Here is a 22,015-nt window from a genome sequence, read left to right as displayed (position 1 = left end):
ACTAAGTTCAAAGGACCTCAAGTACACCAGGAGGACTACAGTTAACAATACGGCATTGTACACTGGAACTCTAAGCAAGAAGATCTTAAATGTTCTCAACATAGGGGCGCCTGGGTGGCTCAGTCGGTTAAGCCTCCGACTTCAGCTTAGGTCAGGATCTCACACTCCGTGAGTTCGAGCCCCGCGTCGGGCTCTGGGCCGATGGCTCAGAGCCTGGAGCCTGTTTCCGATTCTGTTTCCCTCTCTCTCTGCCCCTCTGCCATTCATGCTCTGTCTCTGTCTCAAAAATAAATAAACGTTAAAAAAAAATTTTTTTTAAATGTTCTCAACATAAAGAACAACGGTTAACCATGTGAGGTGACGGGTGTGCTAACAAACCTTACTGTGGTAATCTGCACAATAGAAACATACATGAAATCGTCACATTGTATACTTTAAACTTACACAGTGTTATGTGTCAATTCTATCTCAGTAAAGCTGGGGAAAAAAGAACTCTCCGTCAGAGACCTAGATTCTGGTCGAGGCTCCACCACAAATTAGATGGGGGACTCATACTCATTCAAGTTTTTTATACCTCAACTTCTTCTTCTGTAAAATAAGGAGATTAGCATTTACCTCAAAGAGTTATAATGAGGATTGAATGAGAGGGTCTATTTAAGTAAAACTTGTAAATTATAGGGGCACCTAGGTGGCTCAGTCAGTTAAGCGTCCAAATTCGGCTCAGGTCATGGTCTCACGGTTTGTGGGTTCAAGCCCCATGTTGGGCTCTGTGCTGACAGGTCAAAGCCTAGAGCCTGCTTTGGATTCTGTCTCCCTCTCTCTGTCTCTTCTCCACTAGCGTTCTGTCCCTCTCAAAACGCACTCTCCCTCTCAAAAATAAATAAAAGCATTAAAAAAATTTTTTTTTCATAAGTAAATACATAAAACTTGTAAACTATAAACAACTACACAAATTGCTATAACGTTAGAAAGAATCCTTGACTAACTCTATGAAATGTGAGAACCTGACAGAAAAGAACCCTGGTGCATTAGGGCCCATTAAAATCATTTTTTTTTAATTTTTTAATATTTATTTTTGAGAGAGAGAGTGCAAGTAGGGGAGGAGCATGGACAGCGGGAGACACTGAATCTGAAGCAGGCTGCAGGCTCTGAGCTGTGAGCACAGAACCCAACAAGGGGCCCACACCCACAGACCACGAGATCATGATCTGAGCCGAAGTCAGACACTTACCCAATGGAGCCACCCAGGAACCCCCAGATTTGTTGTTTTCAATTGAGATTGGTATTTAGTGTCAATTCAAGTTATGCTCAACATATAGGACAGGAGGGTTACAATATTAACTATACAGAGTCCTCAATTAGCAATGAATTAGCAGCATCCACTAAATGATACAAAAATGAATCTTCTAGGCATCATCAAAGCCCTTATGAAGTACCTAGTCGGTGAATCCTCAACTCGGGTATACAAAATTCTTGCAGACATGTTTCTGTTACTAAACTTATAATTGAGGTCAGGAAATGACGTTAGCACATTAAAATACAGAAAGTGAGTATTCTAAGAACAATCAAAGTTCAGAGAGGAAGAAATCACTGGGGGCTGCAGTGGTTGAAAAAATTTCCTGGAGATGGTGGTAAAAGTTAGACCAAAGGAAAAAAGGCAGAAGATCTCAGAAGATCATGGTTTACAGGGGAACCAGGAGAAATATCTCCTTGTCCCTAGAGGTGTGTGTGGAGTAAGTGAAGACAGAGTCTGAGGGCTGATAATGGAGAACCCAAATTAAGAGCATCTGCATTTTGTTCATCAGGAATCTAGTCTTTTCAACCACCAAGTCAAAGGATTAAGAAGTGGGCCTCAGAGAGAGGGAGATCCACACTGGCTGTGCAGAGGTGGGGGCACACGGCAGGGCTGGGGGCACACGAAGGCTGGGAGTGGGCACTGCGATACGGAAGGCAGTGCCATCTGTGAGGAAGCAATGGCACCCAGAGCTGGTGTGGCAGGTGGGACGGAAGAAAGGCAAGTCTCAGGCCTTTTTCAGAGGAAATCAGTGACACCAAGACTTCTAACACAGCCAACAGGAGAAAAGAGGGGGCTGCAGCGAAGAATCAGCCTGGGGGAGATGGACAGAAGTTGCCAACTTGCATTTGACACCTACATTTTACACCTTGGAATTCAAAGAAGGCCCAGTGACTGGAACACCAGGAGTTAACAGCTGTTTTCTGTTCCTACTGCCGGCAACACTCCCCACTCCCACCTCATAAATCCCTCCTAGCCCTTCAGATTCCAGCCCCTAGTTATTTCCTTAGGACAGGTCCTCTAATTCTGTGCTCTCATAAACCAGGACTTCCTCATCCCAACACTTCACAACTGTAACTTGTGAATTAACAGCCAATGCTATAGAAGATGCAGTTTTGTCTGCCTCATTCACTCATCATTCCCAAACCATGCCTCATACGACGTGCATCGGAGGTGCCACAAGCGTGCACAGCGTGCGTGACAAAAGGTGAAAATAAAAGGAGGGAGAGGGAGGCAGCAGGGTAGGAGAAAGGAGAGAAGAACGAAGCCGAGAGGAGCGGAAGAGCACAGGTGAGGTGCGGGAGGACATCTATGGTACTGAGCAGGGGGGGAAGGGGAAGGAAGGCCGGAAGGAGCCATTAGAGAGGTTGTACGAGAATCAAAGTACGGTTTTGAAACTCAGGGAGGGTGGATTTCAGAAGCCACAGAAAGACTGTGAGGCGGCCTTACAACGGAGAGAAGGTACAACAAGAGCAAAGTCAACAGTTGTACTGAAGAATACGTGTATCACGGCTTAAGGGGTCTGTATGGGGACAAGAAAAGAACTTCTAGTCCAGCCTCCTTTTCTCAGTGACCTTCCCCACTGTCCATCCAGCTGCCTGGGCCAAGCCCCACCAGTCCTAAGACAGGAAGGATGTGAACTTGCTTTCAGACATCTATCGGCTGGAAACAACAATGACGCACATAGCTGTAAAAACAGTGATCTCTGGCAAGGGCCAGGGTGAAGTTCAGGAACATCACAGAGAAACCATCTCCATGTTTAAGAGCTCTCATTTCTCGAATGTCACTAAAAATTCTCTGGTAAACAAATGCAGTCAAGAATCCTCTAAGACTTTAAGGAGATAATGGGAACAATCAATCAAAATCAATTATCCTGCAACCTCTAAGTCAACGTGGGAGGGGACTGAAGTTGAGACAACTGTTTGCTGTGCACATGGCTGAGTAAAATTTGTCATAAACTGAGTCTACGGAACAGCAACAATGGCTGACCCAGGTTATGAATTTAATACTTTTAAAGCAGCATGCAGAATGTCTTCTTTCTTTCCAAAACATGCAATAAATTTTGATTCATTCCATTTCCTCATATCCCCCTGTAAGTAACACCAGTGAGGCCCAGGATTTCTTACAGCTGAGCATTCTAAGCTCTGTGAAGACAGAAGCAGAGTCAGTCTTGACCAGCACAGTACCCCTGGTGCCTGCACAGTGGCACACAGCAGGCAGGCCAGAAGTGGTCGCTGAAGACAATCATGGTCAACAGCGACACCCAGGATGCTGGACAAGGTCAAATGCCAAGTGTTAATAAAAACTAAGACTAGCTATCTTTAACTGCCAAGAATTTTTTCTCTTAGCTTCCAGCCCCAGGAAGACAATCTACTTCCTCCAAAATGTCCTACAATGAAGATCAAATAATACTGTAATAAATCTACTAAAAAATCTCTAACTAGCAAAATGAGTTCAAGCTCTAGCAAACTATTTTGAGCAAGGTAAGACCATTCACCATAACAAAAATTTGACTTATTTGGATATTTTATAGAATGAAAGATTAGAGTATGGAAGTTGTCTAGAAAAATCAACTTAAACCATTATTCCTGGATCCCACTACCGTGATGAGAATGTACAACTCCCTTGAGGTCTGCGAGTGTATTCCTGCTACTGGGAACGGATTAGAGAACACACAGAGCACAGAGAATGACAAGAATCACATTTAAAAGCAAACCAAAACTCTACATGGATATTCCTTGCTTCTTCTCAATTCACAGACAAAATGTTCCAGACAATCAAGTTCAGTTCTGCAAGCCTGCATGTACAGAATTTCTCTGAGAATCTCTTTTAAATCCATTTTAGCCACAATTGTTATTATAAAAAATACAATTATAAACAGAAATACTATAGTATATACATACACACACATACAAATCTTCTACTATATTTGGATGTAGATTACAGCAGCAAGCAGCCATAAATCAAACAAGTGTTTAAAACAGCTAACTCCCCTAAAAGACCCCAGCAGCAAAGTGGAATAATACTCTGAACCTCCTGCCCCCAACCAAGCACTCTTGTGTAATATTACCTTTCCCATCAAAAAACGGGAGCCCCAATACTCTGCCTCCACCTCTGACTCTAGCTCTGTAACTAAGACAAGTCACGTAACTCTGTCTCAAAGGTTTTACGAGGTCTCCTTAGGGTTTTGACTGCAAACCACTAAAATCCCTCTCAACCCTAAAAAAAGTCATTGTAGAGAAAATAATTTCATCATGAGTGTAAACACACTGCACATTGCTAATTCTACTCTTCTCAAAACTACTGCTGCTCATTATTAGATACATTTTCATACTGAAAGACAACTCTGCACTGGAAGTAACAAATATGCCAGGATCTGCTTCTGTATTGCCATGGTTTGGGTAATTACAAAGTCTGTCTTCTCGGGGCACCTGGGTGGCTCAGTCGGTTAAGTGTCTGACTTCAGCTCAGGTCATGATCTCGTAGTTCCCGAGTTCAAGCCCCACATCAGGCTCTGCACTGACAGCTCAGAGCTTGGCGCCTGCTTCGGGTTCTTTGCCTCTCTCTCTCTCTCTCTCTCTCTCTCTCTCTTCGGGTTCTTTGCCTCTCTCTCTCTCTCTCTCTCTGCCCCCCTCTCTCTCTCAAAAGTAAATTAACATTAAAAAAAAAAAAAAAAAAGAAAAGCAAGCCGGTCTTCTCATACTGAGCATAGATGAAGGTACATATTGGTCAGAAATGCCAAAGGCAACATAACATCATTCAGTCCTCTGAATTTGCTGATGTGAAGGAGCTATTTAAAGCCAAAATATTAACATTGTTATTCTGACATTGTTAAATATGGAAAGGGTTAGGGAAATTTTGGGGGCTCACGTGCTTCAAAAATGTTAAATTTTTACAGGGTTTAATTCTAAGTACTTTATCAATATAAAACATAGGATTTGGGAATATGGCACATGTCTTACCTAAAGAGCCTAGAATCACCACAGAGACCCATCCTGAAGTTGAGTGATAGCACACACAGAAAACTCATTTATCTTCCTTCTTACTGCTCCTGTTAGACCTCAGTAATCACTTCTGGCACTTTCTCACAGAGCCTCGATACAATCTCCTCATGCTGTTCAACCTGGGGCTCCAGTAAGCCACTAGCAACTGACCAGAAGGGTCAAATGAACAGAAATTGTTTGCCTTCCTTGTTAAATCAATACATGGGGTGAATGCCCAGGATGGTGGTAATACCACCAGGGGAAGCCCAATCCACCTAACACTTAATTCTCAACAACATATCTCAATAACAACACCTGTTCCTTTATACAAAGCCCATCATTTAGAAAACTAAGAAATCATGGGAGAGTGCTTATTACTTTTTACAACAATAAATTCAAGGTTTCTTTTATAAATTTGACTTTTAAAATATCACCTTATATAAAATATTTTAAGAACACATCTGTAATAAATAATGAAATCATGAGGCACCTTGGTAGCTCAGTCAGTTGAGCATCTGACTCTTGATTTTGGCTCAGGTCACAATTTCAAGGTCATGGGATTGAGCCCCATGTCAGGCTTGGCACTGAGCCTGGAGCCTGCTCAAGATACTCCCTCCCCCTCCCTCTCCCTCTGCACTGAGCCTGGAGCCTGCTTAAGATTCTCTCTCTCCCTCTCTCTCTCCTTCTGCCCCTCTTCCCCACTCATGCATGCTCTCTCTAAAATACAACATTTTAAAAAAGAATGCACTAGAAGAGAATAGCATGTATGAGAATGAATTACACTTAGTAAAAATAAGTATTATTTGTGTAATTTTAGCCCCCATTATGTGTGTGTGTGCACACACAGGTATGTCCATTCTGAGTTGTGTTGTAGAAGGTTTTGTTTTTTTTTTTAATATTTTTTATTTTTGAGAGAGAGCTCAGGGGAGGGGCAGAGAGAGAGAGGGAGACATGGAATCTGAGGCAGGCTCTAGGGCTCCAAGCCATCAGCAGAGAGCCCGATGCAGGGCTCGAACCCACAAGCCCTGGTATCATGACCCGGACCGAAGTAAGATGCTTAACCACCCAGGCTTCCCTAGGAGGTATTTCTCATCCTGCGTTGGAGATTAAGAAATAAATTTGGAAGCCACTCTTTTTAAAAAATCCTATTAAACAGCAAATCAGGAAATAAAAGAAAAATAAATCCCACAACTCTCAGAGAATTTCTACTTTAGAGTTAAGTTGAGCCATGCACACAAAAAGCCATATACCATTTCTGTATATTTCCTTTTCTCTTTAAAGGTTTTATATTGTCATTATAATTTTAAAGGACCAGGGGTCCCTGGGTGGTTCAGTCAGTTGAGTGTCTGACTTCAGCTCGGGTCACGATCTCCCGGTTTGTGGGTCTGAGCCCCTCATCGGGCTCTGTCCTGCCGCTCGGAGCCTGGAGCCTGCTTCGATTTTGTGTCTCCATCTCTCTGCCCCTCCCTCACTTGCGCTCTCTTGCTCTCAATAATAAACATTAAAAACACTTTTAAATAAAAAAATAAAATAAAGAGGACAAGATGACATATAGACAGATACCTACCTTTTAGGAGCTTACTACTTAAGATGGACAATACCAAACAAACTTTAAATGGCATTCAGCCAATAGAATAAGGCAATTATGCCAAAATACAAATAAAAACTAACAGGAAATTAATTTTAATCATCCAGAGTTGGCAAAACATGCTCACAAAATCTGCTATTATAATTCTCCCTGTTTAATCAGCCAATTGGCATTATTATTGGTTCCTGGAGTATATTTTGTGATCCAAGAAGAGGGAATGACTTTATAAACTCACACCTTTCAAAGTTATTTTCATCACCCTTCAAAAGGGTGTTAATTCAATAGATGAAGCTCTACCCAGGCTAAGATTTGCATCAACCTATGAAATTATAGGGCTAGTTCCCTACATGGAATATTGGGAAAAGCTAGGTAGGGGAAACAGACTGGTACTGGTGACCATTTTTCTAGTGATTCCTATATTGAGTTTCAATGGGTAACTTTGCTAGTGTATTTGAAATTCTGTGAATTTCCAAAATATTTTTATATTGAAGTGTTAATAGCAAAATATTCAGGAGAGGTTACGTACGTACTATTTCTTCTACTAACATATGTAATTGGGGTATTTGTTGTATGTGTTAAGAGTAAATGGATTTTTTTAAAAGACCAAATCAACACTGAAAGGTAAATAATGCATAATTTCTGGACAATCGGGCAGACTGAATGGCCATGCAAAAACTGTCACAATGATAGAAAGAAGTATCGGTAGCTCTCCTTTGCTTGATCTGCAAAGGAACTTCCATTAAAAAAAAAAAACAAAAAACAAAAAAAAACCACAAGATGTATAGCCTGAAAAGTGGCTTGGTAGACTAGTCAGAAGGAAAGTAGTAGAAAAGAGTAGCATTACAAGAACACCAAACTGCCTCTGTGAAGACACACGGGTGTAAGCAAGCCAGGCACACAGACTAGGTGCAAGAGAGTACATGACACGTGGCAGGCTGTGGCTCCCAGGTTTTGAACTCGAGTTGTTCTGTAAATGACCCTGACTGGGGAGTTCAGAAGCATCCACGTGAAAACAGACCTAATACAGGTTTAAAAAAAAAAAAAAAAAAAAAGGATTTCATCTTCCTGCAAGGTATCAAACAGCTAAGACACGAGTCTGCCAAGCAGTGAGTCCTGACAATTCACATCAGAAACCAAGTACAGAAGAAAGCAAGGCTTTATGTCAAGTGACACTGAGATCACAGGTGCGATACTCAAAGTCTTTGAAGTAAAGAGAGATTTTTCCATTTCTTGTCAAGTTGGCACTTCAGAAGCAAAAGATAAAGGGAAGCACAGGGCAGAATGTAAGTAATGGAGTCAAATCCTAAGACTGTTTTTTAATTGTAGAACTGTTTTTTCTGGATTATAGCCTATAGATTAAGGAGTTCCCAACAAGGGTCAGAATGCAGCTCACCAAGACCAGAGTGAATGTGCTTAGACAAATTTGCAACTGGACACGTGGGTGCCTCAGTCAGGTGAATGTCCAACTTCAGTTCAGGTCATGATATCGTGGTTTTTGAGTCTGAGCCCCACATCAGGCTCGCTGCTGTCAGCGCAGAGCCTGCACAGAGCCTGTTCCCCTCTCTCTCTCTGTCCCTCCCCCACTCACACACACACACTCTAACATAAATAAAACCTTACTTAAAAAAAAAAAAACTTCCAACTAAATCAAGATTTTGAACTAAAACCGCAAAGAGAGGAAAAAAAAAAACCAACCAAATAAAAATCATGAAATCAGAAACTCTAGTACAAAAGATGTAATATTTTAAACCATACACAAGCATTACATAATCCTTAATATCAGGAGAAATATTATCAGGAGAATATCAGAAGCATTTAATCTGCTATGCTAAAAGAAGATGGCAAATAAAAAGCAAGAGCACATACTTTTCCAGACGTACTCCTTCTGCTCAGTCAGTTAAAAACCCTGGATGTGATGAAGCAAACATAAGACAACTCCAAAGGGCAGAGAGAAGGTAGCAGGCCAGCTACCAACCTCAGGACCCCAGGAACAACACTTTCAGACAATAACCACTCTACTTTAACAGTGATGTTTGTTGTTGTTTTTTTTTTTTAATGTTTGTTTACTTTTGAGAGACAGAGACAAAGCCCAAGTGAGGGAGGGGCAGAGAGAGAGAGACAGAGACATGGAATCCAAAGCAGGCTCTAGGTTCCAAGCTGTCAGCAGAGAGCCCAACGTGGGGCTCAAACTCATGAGCTGTGAGATCATGACCTGAGCCAAAGTCGGATGCTCAACCAACTGAGCCACCCAGGCATACTGATGTTTCCACTGAGCTAGGCCACAGTACCCAGATATTTGGTGTAACAGCAGCCCAATTGTTGCTGGGAAGGTAATCTTTTAGCTTAGGTTAACATTACGTCAGTAGACTTTGAGTAAAGCAATTACCCTTCACAATGTGGGGGGGAGCCTTGTCCAATCAGTTGAAGACCATAGGAGAAGAAGAATGAGGATCCCTCAAAGAAAAGAGAATTCTGCCTCCACGCTGCCTCTGGACTCAAGCTACAACATTAATTCTTCCCCAGGTCTTCAGCCTGCCAATCTACCTTGCCGATTTCATACTTACTGCTCCCCACAACTGTGAGTCAATTTCTTAAATTAAGTCACTCTAATACACCCATACTCCCCCGCACACCCACTCTCTATCAGTCTATTCTCTGGAGAACCCTAAAACACTAGCCAAACACCCCCCAAAAGAGTCTCATCCATGTATACCTCTGACGACAAATGTCCAGTGAAAATCCAGACTTCCACCTTCACTAGACTGAAATCAAGGGCCTCTCCTCCTGGCCTGGATGGTATTGGAGAAGAATGAAGAATGGTCAAGACTTACAGACCTACTGGGCAGTAACAAGTCTCCTTTCTCTGCTATCCACCCTGTGGCATCCAGTGGCAACCACACAGGGAGCTTGGACTTCCCTTCTACCTATCAGTAATGAGGCACCTCTCCTCCCACATGCTGAGGTAGTATCAGAGAAGGCCTCGTGGAGTCAGAACTTTCACTGTCCCATGGTAACACCACCCATGGTGTCAATGGAGGCCACATGTAGGCAGTAACAAGGTACCCCTGGGCTCAGTCAAGGTGCTGTCAGTAGAGGCCTAGTAGTGACCCTGAACTGCTGCCACACAGCAGTAACATCTACCCTTGCCCACCCCCAATTATCAATGGAGACCAAGAAGGGAACCTGGATTTCCAACTCCATCTGGCAGTAACAAGGCAACCCCCCTTTCTTCCATTAGTGTTGGGTCAGAGGTCAGCTAAAATGAAAGACTTCAAGAAGAGCCAGAATTTCATAATACCCAAAATGTCCCGGTATCAATGAAAACTCACTCATCACAGTAACAACCAGGATGATCTCAACTCGCGTGACAAATGACACCAGATGCTGACACACAGAGAATAAAGATATTAGCATTATCTAACAAAGATTTTGAAGCATCCATGTTAAAAATGCTTCCATGAGCAATTACAAACATGTTTGAAACAAAACAGAAAGTCCCAGAAAAGAAATAGAAATAAAGAACCAAATGGAAATTTTAGAAATGAAAAGGACAAGAGCTGAAAAAAAAAAGTTCAGAAGATGTGCTCAAAAGCAGAATGGAGAAATCAGAGCAAGGAACCAATGAACTGGAAAAGAGAATAAGGAAATTATACAATCTGAGTAACAGAAAGAAAAAAGGGCAGAAAAATAGAGTTCCAGGGACCTGTGGAGCTATGACAAAAGCTGGAACCTTCATGTCACCGAGTTCCAGAAGGAGAGGATAAAGAGGACAGGGCTGAGAGAACACTAGAAACAATAATGGCTGAAAGCTCCCCAAATCTGGAAAGATGCTCACACTCATGGAATCAAGAAGGTGAATGAATCCCAAACAGGATAAACTCAAAGAACCAGAGAAAAGTGACACCTTGAGTCTAGGGGAAAAATAAGTAGGATGACAGCAGATTTCTCATCAGAAACCATGGAGGCCAGAAAAAGGGGTACCAGATTGTTCGAGTAGTTAAAGAACAAAACTGTCAACCCACAATGCTATATCCGGAGGAAAAACATACCAAAAAATGGCACAAATTCTTAAAATAGAAATTATAAAAGAAGGAACTGTGGAAAATTAGGAAGGAAAAAAGAACAAAAGAATAAGGATATGGAATAAAACAACTGATTTTTCTTCTCAAGTTTTCTAAATTATTGTTTAAAGGTTGAAGCAAAAATTTTAACATGTTTTGATGCGGTTCTCAACATACACAGAAGAAATATTTAAGACAGTTATAAACAGAGGTGGCTAAAGGGACGTAAAGAGACGTAAGATTTCTAACACTTCACCTAAACAGGTACAGCCAGTCAAGAAAATCGTTTGGCGGTTTCTTAACAACTGAAACCTCTATCTACCATATGATCCCAGCAATCACATTACTGGGCATTTATCCCAGAGAAACGAAAACGTATATCCACACAAAAACCTGTGCACAAAGATTCACAAAAGCTTTATTTATTAGAGCCAAACAACCGAAATGACTTATACCAGGTGAGTGGATAAACCAATTGCACTACGTCTATATCATGAAACACAACTCAGAAATGAGGAATGGATACACACAACTTGGATGGATCTCAAGGGCATCACATGCAAAGAAAAAAAAAAGGCAGTCTCAAAGGTTACACGCTACAGAATTGCATTCACGTAAAATTCTCAAAATAGCAAAATCATAGAGATGGAAGACAAAGTCACCGTTGCCAGGGGTCAGGGATAGAGAAGGTAGCATGCAACTCTTATGGAATGGTACAAGAAGACTTTTGCGCCAGTAGAATAGTTCTGCCCCTTGATCCCAGTGGTGGAACATGAATCTATATACAGGTGATAAAGTGGCACAGAATCATACTAATTCCATGGTCTGTGAGTATACTCCACTTACAACGGGAGAAACTCGATAAGGGGCATATGTACCCTTCTCTGTAGGTTCTTTGTAACTTCCTGGGAATCTAAGTATTTCACAATAAGAAGTTTTTTAAATGAAAACAAAAAAAAGCAGTAAGGAGCCTCAATATTTGGCAGGACGGTACAGGTGACTGGAACTGGTTAACTTGTGTCGCTAACAGAAGGGCCTTTCTCCAAACAAACTCAGACAATATGAACTAAAAAGCAAAAACATATAAAATCTTCGTGAAAACCCTTCACCATGAGAGGAGAAATGGAAAGGATGGAAAGCAGTGAGGAGACCTGAAGGAGAACAGAGACAACAGTAACCAGAAGAAGGTATTAATCTTGTTAATCTTGTTTTGTACACAACAAACTGCCAATCAGCCTTAACAGCAAAGGCTATAATATTACGGCAATCAACACGAACCTTTATTGTGGGCTGGCACCTCGGTAGGTAAACCTATTAGTTCTGTTCCTTACTAAGGGCAGGCAGAGAGAGCTATAGACATCCGGGTTTGGGGGCTTTAAGGATCTCATTAAAACAAGCAGCAGCAGAAGAGTTAAGTATTTCTTTCAGTCTGGGATCAGTTAATGAAGACTGACAAGGTTCATCAGGTAACATCTGTGCAGCGTTGGGCCCTGAGGGTGATCTGATAGAAAGGACACGATCCCTGTCCTTCCAGAGCTGGTAACCTAGTATCTTAAGAGGAAGATGCCTACATCTTGAAGAATGATAGTGCCTGAGTCCCAATTAGCCTAAAAGTTTAAATTATTATCAAGGTTTGGGGAGGCCTCCCTTGAAGACAATTCAATGAAGGGTTAAGTACTTTAAAGTTTTTTAAACCATCTGTTGTGTACACACCCTGTGTTCCATACAGTGGAGGTTTCCAACAGTAAAGACAAAGATGCAAACCCTTATCCTTAAATCAATATAGAATTTAACAGAAAACACAGTCATGTAAACATAGGAGAACAAGTGAAACAGGGAAATAAATGAAAAATGCTGTGCCCAATTAACTAAAATCTAGAAACCCCAAACCTCTTATCTTCCCCTAAACAGCCCATGTTCTTTTGTACTTCGACCCTCGCAGATGCTATTCCCCGTGGCTAGAACATTTCCCCTTCCTCTGGCAGCGAGTTCCCAATCGCCTTCTGAGACCCAGCTCTCATAATGCCGCTGATCTGAAGCTGTCCCCAGACAGAGAGGCAGGAAGCCCTTCCTACTTTCTCTGTGTCCCTACTGCATATTATGGCACTCACAACACTGTTGAAAAACGTCTGAGAACAGTCTCTCCTGCTGGACTCTAAATTCACTTGTAGGTTTATCAAAATAATACATGTGCACAGTTCAACACTTACAGAGCACCAGCAGGTCATGAAAAACATCAGAACCCTCCCTGCTCCCTGGTCCCACTTCCCAGAGGCAGCTATGCCCAAGGCCTCCAGTTTTTTCTCCTGGTAGCTTCCCACCCCCCCTCCCCCCCGCCGTTATCAAGTAATAATACACAAGAACTTCTTTCCATACTTGAATACATTTTGGTAAGGGCCATTTCTCATCCATCCTGTCAGGTATACTTCCCCATGTCAGGTATTCTTCACCATGAAGCCAGATGTATCCTTCAGTTCTGGGGAATTTGCTCACCTTCCTTGACAATTTCCTCCATTTCATTTGTTCTCTCTGGACCTCCTATTAGCTAGATGCTGGCTCATCTTTCTCCCCTTTCCTATCATCTCTTTGGGTTTTGTTTTCTCCTATTAGGGTATGGACGACTCCTCCAACTAAATCTCCATTATTGTATTCTCAGCTTCCAGGAGCTCCTATTTATTTTCTGATGGTTCTTCTTTCAAAGAAAATGGTCCCCAAACTTTTCTTTTTACCTATCAGGGAACACTGATTATAGAAGTTTAACATTTTTGTTGTTGTTTCCTACACTGTTTTTCCCAATTCCTCCCTGTCCACCACCACCACAATTTTTTTCTTTTTCCTTGGTGGGGACTTCTCTTAAATGACAGGAGACCATGCTTCTTGTCACCTTTGTATTTTCAACACACAGTCAGGGACAATAAAACATTAAGTGGGCAGATGAACGAACCAATGGAGGAACAGAAGAAGCATCTAAAAATGACTATGAAAAAGATACCAGAAGATTAGAGACTAATATTCTTGCGCTGGTAAGACTAACAGATTGTCGTCGTCTTAGGCCAGGGAGCCCAGGCCTGTGGGGAAGGCCCCCACCAACAGGCAGTATCTGGCACATTTACTGGATGGACAGGGCCTTCTGCACGAGCCTCAACAACAGGCAAACTTTTTAATTTTATTTGAAATTTCATTTAACTCCACACTGAGAGACCACCTCAGACTTGTCAAAGTGGCTAACATTAACAACAGATGTTGAGGATGCAGAGAGAGAGAGGATCTCTTCTGCACTGCTGGTGGAAATGCAAAATGGTGCAGCCACTCTGGAAAACAGCATGGAGGTTCCCCAAAAAACTAAAAATAGAACTGCCCTATGACTCAGCAATTGCACTACTAGGCATTTATCCAAACAGGTGTGCTGTTTCAAAGGGACACGTGCACCCCCACATTTATAGCAGCACTATCGACAAGAGCCAAAGTATGGAAAGAGCCCAAATGTGCATCAATGGATGAATGGTTAAAGATGTAGTATGTATATATACACGATGGAAGACTACTCGGCAATCAAAAAGAATGAAATCTTGCCATTTGCAACTACGTGGATGGAACTAGAGGGTATTATGCTAAGCAAAATTATTCAGAGAAAGACAAACATCATATGACCTCACTCACATGAGGACTTTGAGACAAAACAGATGAACATAAGGGAAGGGAAGCAAAAACAATATGAAAACAGGGAGGGGGATAGAACATAAGAGACTCTTAAATACAGAGAACAGAGGGTTGCTAGAGAGGTTTGTGGAAGGGGGGATGTGTAAATAGGTAAGGGGTTTAAGGAATCTACTCCCGAAATCGTTGTACCATGTGCTAACTAACTTGGATGTAAATTATAAATTATACAAAGGAAAAAAAAAAAAGAATAAAAAGCATAACCACGAACTGCTCAAAAAAAAAAAAGAAAACGAAAAAGAAAAAGAATTATTTAACTCTTTAACTCCCTTTCTGCCTGGAAGAATTTAACGTATTACTTCACAGTCTATTTGCCACAGCAGCATGCTGTCCTAATTCAAGGTTTAAAAAAACTTTTTCCTCACAGCTGATAGGTAAACTGCTTTTATTTATTTTTAAAAAAATGCTTTAATGTTTATTTTTGAGAGACAGAGTGAGGAACAGAGCACAAGTGGATGAAGGACAGAGAGAGAGGGAGACACAGAATCCGAAACAGGCTCCAGGCTCTGAGCTGTCAGCACAGAGCCTGACGTAGGGCTTGAACCCACGGATGGTGAGACCATGACCTGAGGCGAAGTCAGACGCCCAACCGACTGAGCCACCCAGGCGCCCCCACCTTTATTTCTTAAAAGCAATCTAGAACCAATTAGCAGCAGGAAAAGTAAAAGTGGTCTTAGATGTAACGATTGAAATAACTAAGAAGTCAGAAGGCTAAGAGGCAAAAATTACTGAATAGCAAATCTGTTTCCCAATTGACTTGAAGGTTATTCTTGTGCTCAGTTGGGAAACCCGAGGTCAACGGGACAGCATGCAGAGTGTTATCTGGAAAGCACACCAGAGATCTTGGTAGTTCCAAAGATTTGGTATTTATAGCCCCTATTAGGGCCTTTAAAAAAAAAAAATGAAAGTAAACTATGACTCACTATAATATTTTTAAATGCATTTTTTTAGAAGAATTCCCCTATAATCCAACCACGAAAAAAGAAAAAAAAAAAAAACAACCCATCAACCTGTTTATGTCCCAGACCTTCTTTTCTACAGATAAGATTTTTCCTTATAAAATCTGGATCATACTGTATACAGACTGTTTCACTGTGATTATTTTTAGTTTGAGTTTTCTTGGTTGAAATCCCTGGTGACACTGAGTGGCTACTGCCCCTTAGGTCTAAGAGCCAGAATCAGACAGGATGGTTTCTTCTCTCAGTTTTGTCAATATCTCAAACTGCAAAATCTGAGCCCATGCTCCCTAACATCGTCTACAATTCAAAAACCAAGAGACTGGATTTAAATCTGCCTTCAAGTATAACCAAAAAGCTCATTTTTTTTTTGTTTCCTCAGATTTAATCATTCTTTCTTGCATCAAAAATAACAAAATTGTAGGGTGACATTAACACATGATCGTGAAACAAAAATGTGTTTCATTTCATTAGTCACAGGCTACATATCAACCAGCTGTTGAAGCTAAAAATATGCCTTAGTTTAAAATTTTGTAAAATACAGCATTTAAGACTCATTTTGAAAGAAATCTGACTTCTTTCAGTTTCTAAGAACCCACTAGAAGCTTTGGAGAAGAACAAATCAGCACCTCCAAAGCACAAGAAAAAAAAAGGTGTATCGGGAAGGAATCCAAACTGATTTATTGACAATCATTAGCACATAGTTTACATCTTATTAATAAATCTATGTTAAGGATGACAATCCACCTCAGACATAAAAAATATATGTATTCTCAAAGAAAGAAACCGACACAGACGTCACACTGGTAATAAAAGGTGTGCATTTTGCTGGGGTAGGAATGAGCTAAGGGGCACTGGGCACTAATACTCGCAGCTCTTCCTCATTAGTTGTAACAGAGACTCAGCCCAGGATGGGGCTGTGGAGGGATCTTTCCAACTCTCCAAACTCAGCAGAACACTCAGGTGGCATCACACGGCACAGTGTGCCCGTGACACACAGTCCTCCCCTTGGAAGCATTTGCAGACTTCCAGCTCTGCTCATCATCAGGTCCCATGGCCCAGGGATCATGCGTCAAGATTAAGATCTGCCACCATTAAATATTAGACTATCAAACAGGCAATGGCATACTCTGAGGTAGCCACTGGATTTCAGGTGTAGTTACAGCAAATTGGAAACACATGTTCAACTATCCCGGGGGCCTTGGAAAGTTACCAAGTCACTTAAGAAATAAACATATACTAATCGCTTCTCGGCCTTTTGGCTAAGATCAAGTGAAGAAATAAACATATACTTCACTCACTTCCTGAGAAGAAATACAAGCTCTTCTGACTCCCACCCAGGGCTGTTGCCATTAAATCATCTGGCCAGCCATCAATATTCTCCCAGGGTATTTTCTTTTTAATAGGAGCATGGAGGCCTAGGAGGATAGATTTGATAGGAAAAGATGACAGGTATCCTTCTGGCTTTCCATTTCTTCTTTTACAGTAACTCCCCTTCGGTTAAGTAGTTGTCACCTAAAGGCAGAGGCTGTTTTACAGTTTTGTCACCTCCCATCCTTGCTGAATGCATGTTTGACACCTGAAACTTTACGATGAAGAGTGAAAATGTACCGCACTGTAAAAAATGTCAACTTCCAGGTCAAAGTTTTTGTTCATTTAGTCACGAAAAATAGTGTCAAGTTTACTTTTCTAAATGTCAACATAATAGACTAGGGAATTAATTTTCAAGAAGCATTTTGAACAGCTTTCACTTAAATTATTAGTCATACCAACCTCACTCTGCTGCACCTATTAGAGCAATCTGAATTTGCTCTTTCGACACTCAGGCGGGTAACAGTTCACAAGGATATCTATAAGAATTTATTTTCTCCTGCAGTTAAGGACTTCCCATTCTTAGAGCAGGGGGTGGGGACAGGGGCACCTGGGTGGCTCAGTCGGTTAAGCATCTGACTCTTGGTTTCAGCTCAGGCCATGATTTCATGGTGGTTTGTGAGTTTGAGCACAGAGCCTGCTTCAGATTCTCTTTGTCACTCTCTCTCTCTGCCCCTCCCCCACTTATACACTTCTCGTTCTCAAAATAAATAAACTTTAAGGAAAAAAAAAGGAGGAGGAAGGATGAGAAAAAGATGACAGAGAAAAGAAAAGGGAGTGGGGACCCGGATGATATCTATAGATAAATAGAGTAACTGCTACTTAAAACACCCGCTCCAGAAGCTTAAAGTAACTTCTTAAAAAATTCCTGCTCTGCTATTTACAGTCTATTCAATCCTGTTACATGGAAGAATGATCAGCTATTACGTGCAAACATATACTCAAATGATATACCATATGACATAAACCACAAGCGGCTTTGGAAGTAAGAGGACGGGTTCAGAGCATACTGGGGAGTCTTAAGTGTAGCTAGCCTCTTACACTCGGACCAACCTTTGTCAGGTGACAACCCCTCTGAGCACATCACGGACTCTATGGTACATCGAGTTCCCTTCCAAATTCGTAATTCTTTCTACTGGTTAAAGGGAAAAGCAGGGAGTAACAAAATAAGGGAAGCTTTGACTGAATATACAGTCAATTCTGTCGTAACACTTGTTTTGAAAATGCAAATCTGTTCCAACACAACAGATATATTAGGAAACAGTTGGACCATAATTCATTCTTTGCTTTTGCTCATGTGGCATTTCATCTATGAGAAACACGAGGTGAATCCAGAAAACCACAGTCGGCTGAACTAAGGGTAGCAGGAGGATGCCAAGTGCACGCGAGCACACCCCACTGTCCCCCAGCTTCTGGGGTGCACCATACGCTCCAAGCCACATGCACCTGTATCTGGGGTTAGGACTTTCTGTCCTATTGCAGAGCACCCTTTCCCTGCTGCACAAGCAGCAACCCTTCCAGCACCACAGCCACAAGCAAACTTCAGGTCTTTTTCAGGGTCAACTCCCAAATGCCTGTAGTACTTAGGGACCTGTAGCTGCTTAACATATGTGAAACTGTGCTACCATTTTTATACGCTCCGTTCTCTTTTTTTTATGTGTCACAAAGTTTTTGAGTACTGTGTCTCTCTAATCCCAGTTTTCTCATAAGCCTTGTGGGTTTGTTTGTGGGTTTTTTTTTCCTCTTTTTAGCACACAATGATTTTTAGCAACTCTGTGTCATGTTAGAGTCAAACTGACTGTATCACTGTCTGGGGAAAAGTCATCAATGAACACTTGCATTTTTTTTTTTTTTAAGATAACAGATGGACGAGCTTCCTACAAGGCTGCTTATGCATTAAGTTAAAAATCAGCAAAGTCTCAGTTCTCTGCTGTACAGGTGTTGGTTACTCCTGTAGCTCCCACATTAGGTATCAGATTGGTAGTCAGAAGGAAAGCATTCTCCTTGAAATAGCCAACAAAAAACTGGTGTGTAAAGTAATAAAGAGAAGACACTAAAAGAATTTTTTTAATATGAAATTTATTGTCAAATTGGTTTCTATACAACACCCAGTGCTCATCCCAACAGCTGCCCTCCTCAATGCCCATCACCCACTTTCCCCTCCCTCCTACCCCCCATCAACCCTCAGTTTATTCTCAGTTTTTAAGAGTCTCTTATGGTTTGCCTCCCTCCCTTTTATTTTTTCCCCTTCCCCTCCCCCATGGTCTTCTGTTAAGTTTTTCAGGATCCACATAAGAATGAAAACATATGGTATCTTTCTCTGTATGACTTATTTCACTTAGCATAACACTCTCCAGTTCCATCCACGTTGCTACAAAGGGCCATATTTCATTCTTTCTCATTGCCATGTAGTACTCCATTGTGTATATAAACCACAATGTCTTTATCCATTCATCAGTTGATGGACATTTAGGCTCTTTCCATAATTTGGCTACTGGTGAAAGTGCTGCTATAAACATTGGGGTACAAGTGCCTCTATGCATCAGCACTCATGTATCCCTTGGGTAAATACCTAAGAGTGCTATTACTGGGTCATAGGGTAGATCTATTTTTTAATTTTTTGAGCAACCTCCACACTGTTTCCAGAGTGGCTGCACCAGTTTGCATTCCTACTAACAGTGCAAGAAGGTTCTCGTTTCTCCACATCCTCTCCAGCATCTATAGTCTCCTGATTTGTTCATTTTAGCCACTCTGACCGGCATGAGGTGGTATCTGAGTGTGGTTTTGATTTGTATTTCCCTGATGAGGAGCGATGTTGAGCATCTTTTCATGTGCCTGTTGGCCATCTGGATGTCTTCTTTAGAGAAGTGTCTATTCATGTCTTCTGCCCATTTCTTTACTGGATTATTTGTTTTTTGGGTGTGCAATTTGGTGAGCTCTTTATAGATTTTGGATACTGGCCCTTTGTCCAATATGTCATTTGCAAATATCTTTTCCTGTTCCATTGGTTGCCTTTTAGTTTTGTTGATTGTTTCCTTTGCAGTGCAGAAGCTTTTTATCTTCATGAGGTCCCAATAGTTCATTTTGGCTTTTAATTCCCTTGCCTTTGGAGATATGTCAAGTAAGAATTTGCTGCGGCTGAGGTCAGAGAGGTTTTTTCCTGCTTTCTCCTCTAGAGTTTGGATGGTTTCCTGTCTCACATCCAGGTCCTTTATCCATTTTGAGTTTATTTTTGTGAATGGCTTAAGAAAGTGGTCTAGTTTCATTCTTCTGCATGCTGCTGTCCAGTTCTCCCAGCACCATTTGTTAAATAGACTGTCTTTTTCCCATTGGATATTCTTTCCTGCTTTGTCAAAGACTAGTTGGCCATACTTCTGTGGGTCAATTCTGGAGTCTCTATTCTATTCCATTGGTCTATGTGTTCTGTTGTTGTGCCATAAATGTATCTTCTCAATTCAGAGCTTGATTCTGGAAGAAGATGTGGCATGTACCAGTCTAAGAATGCCACCTATTTGATAATGAGATATTCAAAAGCTATTCGATACCTATTATGAAAGAATATGGAGCAAAAAATATTTCTGCAATATAGTTCTAACAGTGTGTTACAAACCACAGAGCCTTGACACTCTTATTCTTGATAAACTCAGAGGTAAAGGAGAATAGCAAACTAAAGGAAGTCATGCATGTTTCCTAGTTTCCATGCAGACTGGAAACAGGAGACAGACCCAATCACTTAGCACTGATGGGGAAGGCTGGATAAAATCTGTCACTCAGAGCCAACAGGCATGCTATTTACCATGCTCAGGAAAGACAGGGACCATAATTATTTTGCCTTCTTCAAAGAACCTTAACTTAAAGCCAGGATTGATAACAGAAGTCACAAAAGTTAACATAGTACAGCACGTGCTTCTTTACACTGGGCCAAGTTATTTGGCCATTGTAGACATGATCCTGGTACCTTTTTTTTTTTTTTTTTATTAATGTGTATTTATTTTTAAGAAAGAGAAAGCATGTGTGCATGCATCTGAGAAGGGGACGGGCAGATGAAGAGACACAGAATCCCAAGCAGGCTCTACACCGTCAGCACAAAGCCCGAGGTGGGGCTCAATCCCACAATAGAACCGTGAGATCATGACCTGGGCCAAATTCAAGAGTCAGACGGTTAACTGACTGAACCAGCCAGGCACTCTCCCTGGCACCATTCTTAAACTACAATATTAACACTTAAAAAAATAATTGACCGGGGCGCCTGGGTGGCGCAGTCGGTTAAGCGTCCGACTTCAGCCAGGTCACGATCTCACGGTCCGTGAGTTCGAGCCCCGCGTCAGGCTCCGGGCTGATGGCTCGGAGCCTGGAGCCTGTTTCCGATTCTGTGTCTCCCTCTCTCTCTGTCCCTCCCCCGTTCATGCTCTGTCTCTCTCTGTCCCAAAAATAAATAAACGTTGAAAAAAAAAAAAAATTTAAAAAAAAAAAAAAATAATAATAATAATAATTGACCTTTTATACACACACACATACACACACCCATATACACAAGGGAAAAAAGTGAAAGGGAAAAAAAGACACCAAAGTGCTAACACTGGTTTAATATTTGGGTAATAAGATTATATAGGACTTTTTTATTCATAGCTTTCATTATTTTATACAACGAACATATTTTACTTTTATCACCAGAGGAAAACCACTACCTTTTTAAATAGCTGACTGGAAGACACAAATCCCTGACCATTGCTGACAAAGATTTCACAGTAGGCCATCCAATGTCTCTTCTACTTTCTACAGGGTGAAAGGTGAGCAGCCCTGGATTTGGAGGCCACTTGCCCTACCATGTAAGAAATGTCCGAAAGAACTTTGCAGAAAACTCTCCAACACAGGAAGGCGGGTGAGCACAATGGAAGACATTACACACTCGTAGATCTGACTTGTTTGTCCCTGTTTTTATCAGACAGTATTTTGGTGACTCCCAAAGGTATTCTGAAAAATCTTTGCTTTTTAGATAAAGCTAACATAGAGCCACTCAACTGAATTTAACAGCGTCTGGTAGC

The 22,015-nt window shown here is 41.4% G+C and overlaps 1 protein-coding gene across 4 annotated transcripts in view; it reads right to left on the bottom strand.

Annotated features, from left to right (window-relative positions):
• ALG9 (ALG9 alpha-1,2-mannosyltransferase) overlaps positions 1 to 22,015 on the bottom strand; it is a 98,053-nt gene that overhangs the window by 37,634 nt on the left and 38,404 nt on the right. Inside the window, exon 14 of one of the 4 annotated variants that reach the window (XM_019469197.2) lies at positions 19,216 to 20,438. The exons of the other annotated variants lie outside the window; for them this stretch is intronic. Within the exon in view, the coding sequence (XP_019324742.2) occupies positions 20,421 to 20,438 (18 nt within the window). The 3' untranslated portion in view covers positions 19,216 to 20,420. Of the gene's footprint in view, positions 1 to 19,215; positions 20,439 to 22,015 lie in introns of those variants that run through there. 4 annotated transcript variants of the gene reach the window in all.

Source organism: Panthera pardus, unplaced genomic scaffold (assembly GCF_024362965.1).
Source record: "Panthera pardus isolate Hobbes unplaced genomic scaffold, ASM2436296v1 HiC_scaffold_12, whole genome shotgun sequence".
NCBI lineage: Eukaryota > Metazoa > Chordata > Mammalia > Carnivora > Felidae > Panthera > Panthera pardus.
This window is presented reverse-complemented; position numbering and strand designations above follow the sequence as displayed.